At 36.9% G+C, this 13,333-nt stretch overlaps 1 protein-coding gene across 1 annotated transcript; it reads right to left on the bottom strand.

The window, feature by feature from the left end:
• Positions 1-11,797: 11,797 nt before the first annotated feature.
• On the bottom strand, positions 11,798-12,487 carry LOC138883859 (uncharacterized). Its single transcript, XM_070164576.1, has one exon. It carries the CDS (start codon positions 12,485-12,487, stop codon positions 11,798-11,800), a length of 690 nt encoding a protein of 229 aa, XP_070020677.1.
• Positions 12,488-13,333: the final 846 nt, after the last annotated feature.

The raw sequence follows: 13,333 nt of genomic DNA on the forward strand, positions 1-13,333 counted from the left end.
TACCAGTAGATAAACTAGTATGTGCATGGAACTGGAATTCAATTGACTAATATCTCTTTAATTTGAGTAGATGCGTATTGTTTTCCCTTTGCTATAATTATTGAACACTTAGAATAATTTAGGGGTAATTTCAGTGGGCGTTTGGTTGAACTAAATCGAGGCTTCACTTGGTTCAGCGATAAGCCATCTCAGGCAGTTTGGGCCTTGGTACCCTAATGGGCAGCCCAAGTCCTGTCCTCATTATGTACTCGTTTAGACCTGGGCCTAGGCCTATGACTGGCCTGCCCTTCGTGTGTACCCGGGTTAGGACTTTTCTATGCAGGTTGTGTTCAAGACCCAAAATGGATAAAATTCTGGATTTATTTGAGTTCCCGAACCCAAGTATAATAACTCTTAAATGTGCTAATTAATTAGGACTTCTTTTATTTATTACAGACAAATTAAACAGAAAATTGTAGTTTGCTCTTTAGGATGCTCTTAAAACGAAATGAGATGAGCCTCGCTAAACAAAATACAAAGGCGGGGCCCTCAATAAATGGTTGTTAAAACTGATTAGAACTTGGGAGGGCCGTTTAGTGAACTTCACGGCTCTCCCCAAAATAATATTACGTTGGAACCTTTAGGCGTGATTTAATTAAATTATTTCTTTAAACTCGGGTGCACATTGATGCGACCCAAATCCAAATCTCGACGAAGTCGAAATATGTTGACGACCATGGGTGCATTGATTGCGACGTGGTTTGAAACGTGTTTTCATGACGTCGCAATTCTTTTAAAATAAATAATGATAAAAAGCGGTTTACGAATAAAAGGCACATAAGCTAGTATGTATTAAAATCAGATAAAATCAAATACAATAGTTGAGCGACCGTGCTAGAACCACGGAACCCGGGAATGCCTAACACCTTCTCCCGGGTTAACAAAATTTCTTACTCGGATTTCTGGTTCGCAGATTGTAACAGAGTCATATTTTTCCTTGGTTCGGGATTCAACCGGTGACTTGGGACACCATTAATCTCCCAAGTGGCGACTCTGAATAATTAACAATTAAATCTCATTCCGATTGTCTTTTAATTGGAAAAACTCCTTTACGCCCTTCCAGGGTGTAGTAAAAAGGAGGTGTGACAAGATGAATACTCCTTTTGCAAGAATTTGATCTCGAAATAAAAGATAGAAAAGGTTCAGAAAATCAGGTAGCTGATCATTTGTCACGCCTAAAGAATCCTCCTACTGAAGTACTAGATATCCAAGAGGAATTTCCTGATGAGCATATCTTTTCTGTCGCAACTGTTGTAAATAGACCTCCTTGGTTTGCTGATATTGCCAATTATTTAGCGGGAGGGTGGATTCCAAAAGATTTTTCTTACGATCAAAGAAAAAAGCTTAAAAAAGAGGCAAGACATTATTACTGGGAAGATCCTTATTTGTTTAAATTTTGTGCAGATGACATAATCAGGAGATGTGTACCTGAAACAAAAATGAACAATACTTTAAGTCATTGCCATGATGGAGCTGTAGGAGGACACTACGGAGGAAGAAAGACAGCAGCTAAAGTACTTGAAGTTGGATTTTATTGGCCTACTTTATTCAAAGACGCAAGAAATTATGTTGCCACTTGCGACAAATGCAGAGAAGCGGTAACATTTCAAAAAGGGATGAGATGCCTCTTAACTCTATCCTTGTTTGTGAAATATTTGATGTTTGGGGCATTGATTTTATGGGTCCTTTTTCTCCTTCAAACGGCTGTGAATATATTTTAGTTACTGTTGACTATGTTTCAAAATGGGTAGAAGCAATTACTACTAGAAAAAATGATGCTCACATTGTTTGTATTTTTCTCAAGAAAAATATTTTTTCTAGATTTAGAACTCCATGAGTTATCATAAGTGATCAAGGAATTCGTTTGATAAATAGACAATTTGCTAGTTTGTTATCAAGATATAGAGTTACTCATAAAACAGGAACTCCATATCATGCTCAAACAAGCGGACAAGTAGAAGTATCCAACAGGGAATTAAAAAGAATTTTAGAAAAAACTGTTGGTTCTTCTCGAAAAGATTGGTCTTTAAAATTGGATGATGCGTTATGGGCGTACAGAACTGCTTATAAAACTCCCATAGGCGCATCTCCTTATAGACTAGTTTTTGAAAAAGCTTGTCATTTACCTGTAGAGTTAGAACATAAAGCATATTGGGCTATAAAATTGTTGAATCTAAACTTACCAGATGCAGGTAAAAATCGTCTATTGCAACTTGATGGGTTGGAAGAGTTCAGACTTACAACATACGAAAATGCTAAATTGTACAAGGAAAAGACAAAAAAGTGGCATGACAAGCTCATCCGTCATAAAGATTTTAAAGTGGGAGATCATGTTCTGCTATACAATAGCCGATTGAGATTATTCCCAGGAAAGTTTAAGTCATGCTGGACAGAACCATATATAGTGACAGGAGTGACCCCCTATAGTGCCATTGAAGTACAACATGCAGATGGGGGAGACAAATTCAAAGTAAACAGTGATCGTTTGAAGCCTTATATCAGCAGATTTTTCGACAAACAGGCTTCAACAATCCTTTTTGCCTAATTTTTAAAATAAGTCGAGCTGGCGATATTAAACTCAGAATTGTTTTTCCCCCCTCTCTTTAATCTCAAAAGTAAGTATTAGTAGTAATATATAATATTTTCTTTTTAGTAAATATATATAATAAAATTAGCTTTTTTTTTCTTATAAAAAAACAAAGTAATAATAATAATATATATTAAATACTTGACAAAACAAAGAACTCTCACACTTACGTAGTAGTGTAGATATACTTTTGAAACAGTTTAAATATTATAAAAAAAAAGCAAAAAGAGGAGGGAATTGGTAACAATAACGGTGATAAAGTAAAAAAAATGGGGTTTTAAGTGTTGTAAATCCTTTATCACATCAATGCAAGTGTTGAGCCAGAACTTACAATCATTACCTGCTCTTGTTATCTTCTCAATGTTGTCCATTTAATTACTATTTTACTTTTACCTCAATCTCCAAGAAAACCACCTCTATCACTGGTCACATCTCTCATTATCTCCACAAATAGATATACACTATTATTCTATTATATTTTTACTTTTGAATATATATATATATGTGTGTGTGTGTGTGTGTATTATATTAGAATAATATCAAACCATCCTTGATGTAGATTACACTGAGATTACCAAATAACATTTTTTTACATGGTTTACCTATTGTATATAGAAATTATAATATTATTGATATTTGAAATATAAATTTCTTTAAAAAAAAAGAATATCACAAAACCAGTCGCACCTCCTCTGTCAAATCACACACAGTGAACGAGAAAACCAAGTTAGTGATAGCATATGTTTTCACCTTTTGAACTCAATAAATACATTAAGACACCTACATCCTTGCTCATCTATCCCAAAAAAGAAAAAGAAAAAGAAAGTAAAACTAAAAGACAAACATCTTTTTTCTCATCGTCATTTTCAATGTAAATTAGATTGCCTTTGTCTTTACCTTTTCTTTCTCTGTTCATTCCTTTCATAAGAAAATTTAAAAAATCTTACCCAACAAAAAAAATGTCCTCTTTTAAGAGAACTGAATCAGGAAATAGCTTGCAAGTCCATAAGAAAATGCAAGATCTTGATCCTATAGATTGGATTTTCTCAGAGAGTTCTAGGAAAGTGGTTGAAGAATGGGGGACGAAATTTTTACCTACAGATGGAGATAAGGCACTGGAGATACTGCAACAAATCAATTTTTTGGATTGGGAATCATTTGTACAAGACCCAGGAGCTGAAGAATATCCTTCACAATTAGCAGGGTCAAGTATGAGAGAAACATGAAGGACATGAGGAAGTTCATAAGTTCTCGTTTATTCCCATATGTGAACAATTCAAATTATAATTTGAAAAGGGTATTTTTGTTGTATGTTATTAGAAAGAATTTGCCGATTAACGTTGGGCGGATGATTTTTGATGGAATGATGAATTGTCATTTTAGAGACGATTGTGAACACCTATATTTTCCATCGACAATCACACGCCTGGAAAAAATGTTTAAGGTAAATACGGAAGGTCTTGTTGAAATACGAAATGGTTATCTTATAGAACAGAGTTACTTGAATTCTTTAAAACCTCAGCGAGGTCCAGCAAAGCCAGAGAATTCGAATGCAAGTGCTTCTTCACATGATGTTATGACTTGTATGAAACAGTTGCTACACGGACAAGCTGAAATGAAAAAATAATTGGACGATTACAAAAGTGAACAAAAAATCCGCGAAGAAAGGCTAGCGGCAAATATGGCACATGTCCTGAATGAATTAGCAGAAGCTAAAAGTAGTCAATCTTTTCTTTATCTGACGTTGCAAAATGAATTTGCAGCCACTTCCCACATCGTCCATATGATTGGAAATTTCACGCGCCATGTTAACAATGCTGTGAAATGTTTTGACAATTCAAGTTTTCAACATTATTCTTTTGCAGATCTAGGAAGTAGCAGTCTCCAAGGTGCGAGATTATTTCCAACTCCAGAGCTTTCAGTACCAATACCGCAAGCACCCCCGACAATGTTCGTTCCACAAAGAGTAAGTCCAGCTGATTTTATAGGTAAGGGACCCTCTATCCCTTTGCAACGCGATGGAATTGGAGACTTTGAAGTTGATTTTGACTTTCTCAATAATAATGAAACAAGAAATGGTGGTCAGTAATATTTACATTGCTCATCCAGGAGGATGAATAGTCCAAATGTAGGGATGGTTGAACTCTACTCAATCATTCCTTTGTTAAAAATTTTATGGTGTCTTTTTGTTGTCGATGTCATCCAGCAAGTATATCTTTTTGATAGCTATGGCAAACAGCTTGTAAATAGACGAACCTGTTGATTCTTCTATGTGCTAGTAAGTTATTATTATCTTTATTTTATTTTGTTTTGTTTGTTTGTTGTCAGGAACTCATCAAGCAGGTAACATCTTTTGATAGCTATAAAAAAATAGCTTGTATATAGTTTGACCTTTTAGTTGGAATGTGATAAAATGCCGAACCTGCGTTGAAAGTGTCAATACATGTTATTTAGAATGTTTTCTACATTTAAAAAAAAAAGTATATATAGCAAAAAGCAAAAAAAAAGGGGGGGGGTGTTACTCATTTTATTGTCATTTTTGTTATCTTCTTTTTATAAAAAATATGTAAAAATAAATAAATTAAGGACTTTAAGGAATAAATTACACGTAAATGACTTTCGATCATATTCTGACAACATATCATGAATATTTCAAGTTCATAGAACACTGAAAACTTCTTACGTTATGCCTCCAGTTTTGCTAATGTAAATTGTCTGTTGTGGTGCAACTTTGAGAGTTTGAAGAAAATCAGGGCATGCTTAAATCAATATAATCAATAACTAGAACTTGCCTCTATTGTTGGTCAAGGCGAAATCTTAGAAAAATGCTGATTTCAGAAAAGGAATTAGGCTATCTTTGGATCGATTGAGCCTTTTGATTTATCCTACCAAATGAAAATTATCCTTAGTATCCCATTTTGAGCTTCAAATATCTTTTTGTTCATCTATACCTTATAATCCAAATCCAATAAGTGCACATGTACATCTAATTTAAAAAAAAAATCCATTCCTTTTCTTTACTGGCACCGTGGTATACGAGTTTGAGAGATGACAGCTTGCATTGGTATATGATAGAAAAGAATTTGGATACTTGTGAAGTTTCCAACGAATATTTCAAAAAAAAAAAGAGAAAGAAAAGCAAAAAAAAAAGGTGTGTATGTATATATACACATATATAAGAACATGTACATAGTATATGTATGGGTACGAGTGTGTGTTCTATTCAAAAAAACAAAAAAAAAAGAATATACATGCAAACTGGAAGGTTAAATAAATTATTCTTCGTGATCACTACTAATCTATATATATATATATATTTTTTGCTGTCTCAAAGTTGTAAATGTGTAATTATTCCTCAATTTCAAAAAAAAAAAAATTATTTCCTCAAGGACGAGTAAAAGCTTAATTGTGGGAGAGTTTGATAAGTACATTTTACCTGATTTTAATATATCACTTTCCTCGCAAAAGTATAAAAATTATCATGTTTCTTTCACAAATTTAATTTGATTGCGCAGGAAATGCTACGAGAAGAATTGGTGCACAAGCAATAAAACTTTAAGAAGAAGAAAAAAAAGGGAAACAAGCTACGATAAAATACGGACTGCATAAAATCCATCTACCACAACAAAATGGCCGTAACCAGATTCAAAAAATAAAAGAATCTTTCATAACCAAAACAAGTGGTTATAACCAAACCAACTTGTTTTGGTTTGATTATAAAAGCATACGATGAAGAAGGAGAAGGGGGAGCTCAGCAGACAACAAAAATCCATTTCAGAGTCTTTCCTTTGCATTTCAGTCAGTTGTTCAGTTCTTTGAATTTTCATCCAGTCATTACAATGGCTTTTATTTCTAGTTCCTAATAAATCTTAGCTTTGAAAATTACTCTATATCCTGCTTTTAATTAAATAGGGGGAATTATTCTTTCTGAATATTTCTTTCTATTTTCTTATCTAATGGACAAGAATATTTTCATTAGCAGTATTAGCTCCAGTATGGAGTAACTTTTCTTGTGTTGGGAGAAAGACGGATCTTAATATTTCTATATAATAGTTGATATTATTCCTCAAATTCACATGCTTGAGCTAGAATTTATTTAACTTTTATCTGCTTTTACAGTTAGAAGTTATTTAATTTATTAACATCTATCCATCTTGTATTACATATTAACTATTTATTAATTCTGTAATCGAGAGAGGCGGAAGAAAATAATATAGTTAAGTGTAGTATTGATAAATATTAATATTTATTAAGTAACATCTATCTCTTTTATGTTATAATTAATTTTACACTTATTTGTAATCGAGAGAGGCGAATAGTGTAATAATCAGTTATAACAAGTAGGGTAACCGAAAGGGACTTACTAACAAGAGCGTGTTTTAGTTCAATCATATATTTCTGGTTCTTTAATATTACTAGTTTGAAGATTAATTTGTATAATCGAAAGGAGTGCGATTAATTATTCAACTTAAGTAATAATATATATTTGTAATCGTGAGAGACATTTATACATTTTTGAGAAATAGAAATTGAAGAATAATAATTCTACTATATAGAAATATTAAGTGAAGTCAAGATCCCAACACCTTTTTATTATATTTGTGAAAAACAAAATATTTTCTATTGCTTTATTCGTGCATTTTTAGTTAGTTAATTCACAACTCAACTCTTTCGGATTTTTTTAAATAGTAATTAAAACAAGAAATGTATGTAGAATAGATAAACCAATCTCTGTGGGTTCGACATCTTTCTATAACAAGTAGGGTAACCGAAAGGGACTTACTAACAAGAGCGTGTTTTAGTTCAATCATATATTTCTGGTTCTTTAATATTACTAGTTTGAAGATTAATTTGTATAACCGAAAGGAGTGCGATTAATTATTCAACTTAAGTAATAAAATATATTTGTAATCGTAAGAGGCATTTATACATTTTTGAGAAATAGAAATTGAAGAGTAATAATTCTACTATATAGAAATATTAAGTGAAGTCAAGATCCCAACACCTTTTTATTATATTTGTGAAAAACAAATATTTTCTATTGCTTTATTCGTGCATTTTTAGTTAGTTAATTCACAACTCAACTCTTTCGGATTTTCTTAAATAGTAATTAAAACAAGAAACGTCTGTAGAATAGATAAACCAATCTATGTGGGTTCGACATCTTTCTATACTATAATTTGACAGAGTACGAGTTTAAATAATATACGCCAGACACTCGTCAGAGCTCTCTAAGTGTCATAATTCTCTCCTGAGTAACTACCACAATTTACTAGACATATTCTTCCGAATTACGCTAGCTGGCACTAAGTACGGCTCAGTCGGATCGCGCCAAGTTTTTTTTATTCCTAATCCCACCTTTAAACCCTTCGTATTGATCCCTCATATACGTTAGGAGTGATGTAGTTCAACAACTACCTAAATATGCACTCTCTTCCGAGTAATACACACTAAATAGATACAGTCGACTGAGAACTCTTCAACTAACCACAATATAAACGTAGTTGAACAAATAGAGAAAAAGCTACGGAAAATCTATATTAACGTAACAGAAAAATCATCCTCCAATAGGTTCCATCAAAACCCTAGATTATGAGTTTAGATGCTCATAATCATAGTAACAATATCCCAAGTATTTTGCATAAATAAATTACAAAGTAAAGATGAAAGAATGTAGAATCGATGATTCTATCTCCCAACAGGTGTTCCACGAGCTATTCTTGCCTCCGGTCGCAAAACTCTTTCAAAAGTGGTGTTTAATGTCTATTTATATGTGTAGGAAAAGCCCTAAACGACATAACCCCAGTCCAAGTCCAACAAGGAGATAAAATAAGCCTTCAAAATCCGGATCAAGCTCGCCTCAGACCGTGCCTCGTGAGGTAAAACGCGAGATGAACCTCACCCCAGACCATGCGACGCCTGCCTCCACGTGAGCTCAACCTTGCCTTATCTCTCGCGTCACCTGCTCCCACGCAAGATCAAAGTCTCGCTTCGCCTGCTGCTTCATTTCTTCCGCTGCTCAATTTCTTGTCTTTCCAACTGTTTTCGAGCACTCTTTATACTTCACATATTCCTTTTGCTCTAATTTCATCTCCAATGCACCTACACATGAAATCGACTCCATTACGCACAAATAAAGTATAGTTTAGCATTAACGCACCTAAAATGCAAGGTAAATAATGTGCTAAATTATGAAATTACAGCCACACATCAATACCCCACACTTAAATGTTGCTCGTCTTCGAGCAATCAAACTACACTTATAGACACGACCTTTTTAAGCAATTCCCTTAACTCATTACACCAAGAATCTTTAAAATATACTAAGCACAAAGGTGTAACATCCTCACCTCAAGATTTGACTCACAAATACCATGCATTATTCACAATTCACTTACTTACTCTAATATCGAGGTCAACGACATTACCTCTCCATCATGAATCACATGCCCTCATACAACAAAAGAGATTAGTTCCATACACAATAAATTTTAAGACCATAGAAACTCAAGATAGGAAGAATTCACTCGCTCTCAAAAATAACATTCGTATGCCACAAATGATGCACCATAGGCTTGCCCATAGTGTAATACTCTACTAATCGAGCTCATTCAATCTAAGATCAAATATGACTTTAATTGGTTGTAATGTAGGCTGCGGGTCGGGTAGGATACATTTGGATATGAGTGACTACACCTCTCTTTAGCACTTTAATACTTATACTTTAACGCTCAAGCCCATACTTATGTCTAGCCAAGACTCCACCTTCACATCAGTGTATATTACCCCCCATACTTCTTTAAGCACAAGTATATCACTAGCCATCAACATCAAGAATTATTTTTCATACAAGTGGCTTTTTTGATACATTTTTCTTTTTTTCCCAACACGGTGCACCTTTCTCCTTATTTCATTAGTTCAACTCAAAAGCCAAACCACCCCCCCACACTTTAACTTTTACATAAATCATCACAATTCAAGTGCTCATGAGAGGAGGCAAAGTTCAAATATATGGTCAATTCAAATAAATGGGTAAGACTTGTAATGTGGTTGCCAAAAAAATAGGCTTATAGGATCAAAGGGGTTAACTACGTTATATGACATTTAGGGGGTAAACTCTATATATATCTGGCTCAACAAAGAAATGCTTATATTACTTCCCAAACTGAACAAGACTATTATTTCGCTTTGCACATATACGGGGCAAGTTCTAGACATCAACTACAATGCATAGAATACATATAAACCTCACACATACATGACACATAACTCACTCAGGATTGGTTTTATCACGACACTCCAATCAAAGCAACAACAACAACCTAGTAAAATCCCACTAGTGGGGTCTAGAGAGGGTGGTGTGTACGTAGACCTTACCCCAAGAAGACAAAAAGACAAAAGGAGACAATATCAGTATTACCACAATTATCATAGGAAAAATAACATGAAATCCAGAAGAAAGATGTAAAGCAAAAGCGATAGCTAGTAAATCAGTCCGACACTGAAAAGCTAAATAGTAAGACACGACATTACCACTAGCTAACTTAGACAAAAACCCTACCAGACTAGTCTCACAACGTTACGAAGTAAGGCAAAGACTCAACTACCTCCTAACCTACAACCCTAATACTCGACCTCCACATCTTCCTATCAAGTGCCATGTCCTCGGAAATCTGAAGCCTAGCCATGTCCTGACTAATCACCTCTCCCCAATACTTCTTCGGCCGTCCTCTACCTCTTCTCGTGCCCTTCATAACCAGCCGCTCACACCTTCTTACCGAGGCATCTGGACTCCTCCTCTGTACATGGCCGAACCATCTGAGCCTCGCTTCCCGCATCTTGTCATCAATGGGAGCCACACACACCTTCTCCCAAATATCATCATTCCTAATCTTATCCATCCTAGTGTGCCCGCACATCCATCTCAAACATCTTCATCTCTTCTACTTTCATCTTCTGGATATGTGAGTTCTTAACAGGCCAACACTCAGCCCCGTACATCATGGCCGGTCTAACCACCGCGTTATAGAACTTACCTTTGAGTATCGGTGGCACTCTCTTGTCACATAGGACTCCATATGCTAACCTCACTTTATCCATCCTACCCCAATAGCGTGTGACATCCTCGTCGATCTCCCCTCCCCCTAGATAATCGACCCAAGGTACTTGAAGCTGCCTCTACTTGGGATGACTTGTGAGTCAAGCCTCACATCCACGCCCACTTCCCCCAGCTCAGTGCTGAACTTACACTCCAGGTATTCCATCTTCGTCCTGCTCAGCTTGAAACCCTTATACTCAAGATCCTGTCTCCAAACCTTCAGTCTCTCGTTAATATTGGCTTGCGACTCATCAATTAGAACTATGTCATTAGCGAATAACATGCACTATCACACCTCCCCTTGAATATGGTGTGTTAACGCGTCCATCACCAGGGGAATAAGAGCGGAGTGGAAAGCCTTGGTGTAACCCCATAACAACCGGAAAATGCTCAAAGTCACCTCCTACTATCCTTATCCGAGTCTTATCCCCATCATACATGTCCTTAATCTCCATAATGTAGGGAACTAGCACACCCTTTGCCTTCAAGCATCTCCAGAGAACTTCTCTAGGAACCTTGTCATATGCTTTCTCTAGGTCAATAAACACCATGTGCAGAACCTTCTTCCTATCTCTGTACTTTTCCACCAACTGCCTAACAAAGTGTATAGCTTCTGTAGTAGAACGACCCGGCATGAACCTGAATTGGTTGTCAGATACAGACACTGACATCCTCACCCTCGCTTCAACCACCCTCTCCCACACTTTCATGGCATGACTCAGTAATTTGATACCCCTATAATTGTTACAACTATGGATATCACTTTTGCTCTTATACAATGGAACCACCGTACTCCATCTCCACTCATCCAATATTTTCTTCGCCTTAAAAATAATATTGAACAACCCAGTCAACCACTCCAAACCTGCTCTCCCCATACACTTCCAAAATTTCACTGGAATCTCGTCAGGCTCTGTCACTCTGCCCCTACTCATCTTACTCATAACTCACATGACCTCCTCAACCTTGATACGCCTACAGTACCCAAAGACACAGTGACTTTCAGAATGCTCCAATTCACCTAGAACGATATCCCGATCCCCTTTTTCATTCAAAAGTTTATGAAAGTAAGTCTACCATCTCTTCTTAATTTGGGAATCTTCCATCAATACTCTACCATCGTCATCTTTGATGCACATCACTTGGTCCAAATCTCGAGCCTTCCCCTCTCTCAATTTGGCCAGCCGGAATAGCTTCTTCTCCCCGCCTTTTCCCCCTAGTTCCTTGTACATATGACCATAAACTGCAGTCTTAGCCTCCGTGACCGCTAGTTTAGCTTCCTTCCTAGCTACCTTATACCTTTCCATGCACACACTTATATCCTCCTCGCATATGCTCCCCACTAACTTTAGGTACGCCGCCTTCTTCACTTCCACTTTACCTTGGACCACTTCATTCCACCACCAGTCTCCTTTGTGCCCGCCAGCGACGCCCATCGAGACCTCTAACACCTCTCTAGTAGCCTCCCTTATACAGTCTATTGTAGTTGACCACATAATGCTCGCGACACCACTGCTTCTCCAAGATCCCATAGCTGACAACCGCCCCTCCAACTCTTGGGCTTTATCCTTAGTTAAGGCTCCCCACCTAATCCTCGGTCTTCCTCGAGCAGACCTTTTCCTCCTCTTTAACATAATACCAACGCCCATCACCAAGAGCCTATGATGTGTCGCTAGTATCTCACTTGGAATCACCATGCAATCCTTGCATAACCCTTTGTCACACCTCTTGAGGAGGAGATAGTCAACTTGAGTCTTTGCCATCGCATTTTGAAAAGTAACCAAATGCTCCTCCCTCTTCGGAAAGGTAGAGTTCGCAATCACCAACCCAAAAGCCTTAGCAAATTCCAACAACGAAGTACCTCCTCCGTTACTCTCCCAAAATCGAAGCCTCCATGAACCTCTCTATAACTACCTGCGGTTGAACTAATATGACCATTGAAATACCTTCTTATAAATAGCTTCTCAGCAGGCGAATCCTGGCGCACAATCTCATCTAACCCCTCCCAGAAATGCCATTTAACCTCGTCATCTAGGCCCGCATACGACACATAGGCGCTAATGACAATTAGAGTGCACTCTCCAACCACCAACTTAATAATCATCAATTTATCATTCACTTGTCTAACCTCAACCACAGACTCTCTAAGTTCCCTATCCACCAAGATACCCACTCCATTCTTACCCTTCTGGACTCCTGAGTACCAAAGTTTATACCTGTCCACGTCCCTCGCCCTCGACCCTACCCACCTTGTCTCTTGGACACACGCTATATTGACCCCCCTCTTCTGGAGGATCTTCGCCAACTCGATAGACTTACCCGTCAATGTACCTATATTCCATGACCCAATTCTCAACCACTGGATACCCTTTTTCCCTTTACCTCCCTTGCCTTCCGCCCCGCCCCCAGCCCCTGCCTTATCCCCCGTTCCCCCCGAGGACATGACCTCACTCGACCATCCCAGACCACAACCACTATACCTACGACAAACTAAGGGGACTCACTAACACACACAAGGAAACAGACCAAACTAGAAAAAGACAAGTTGTAACTACAGGCATACTAATACGGTGAATAAACAAATATGGAGTAAGATGACAACAATTTAA

Source organism: Nicotiana sylvestris, chromosome 12, assembly GCF_000393655.2.
Source record: "Nicotiana sylvestris chromosome 12, ASM39365v2, whole genome shotgun sequence".
In the NCBI taxonomy this organism is placed as follows: domain Eukaryota; kingdom Viridiplantae; phylum Streptophyta; class Magnoliopsida; order Solanales; family Solanaceae; genus Nicotiana; species Nicotiana sylvestris.

Bases quoted from the DNA above. Each gene is read 5' to 3' on its own strand.
- LOC138883859 (XM_070164576.1), bottom strand. From the start codon at position 12,487: ATGGCAAAGACTCAAGTTGACTATCTCCTCCTCAAGAGGTGTGACAAA.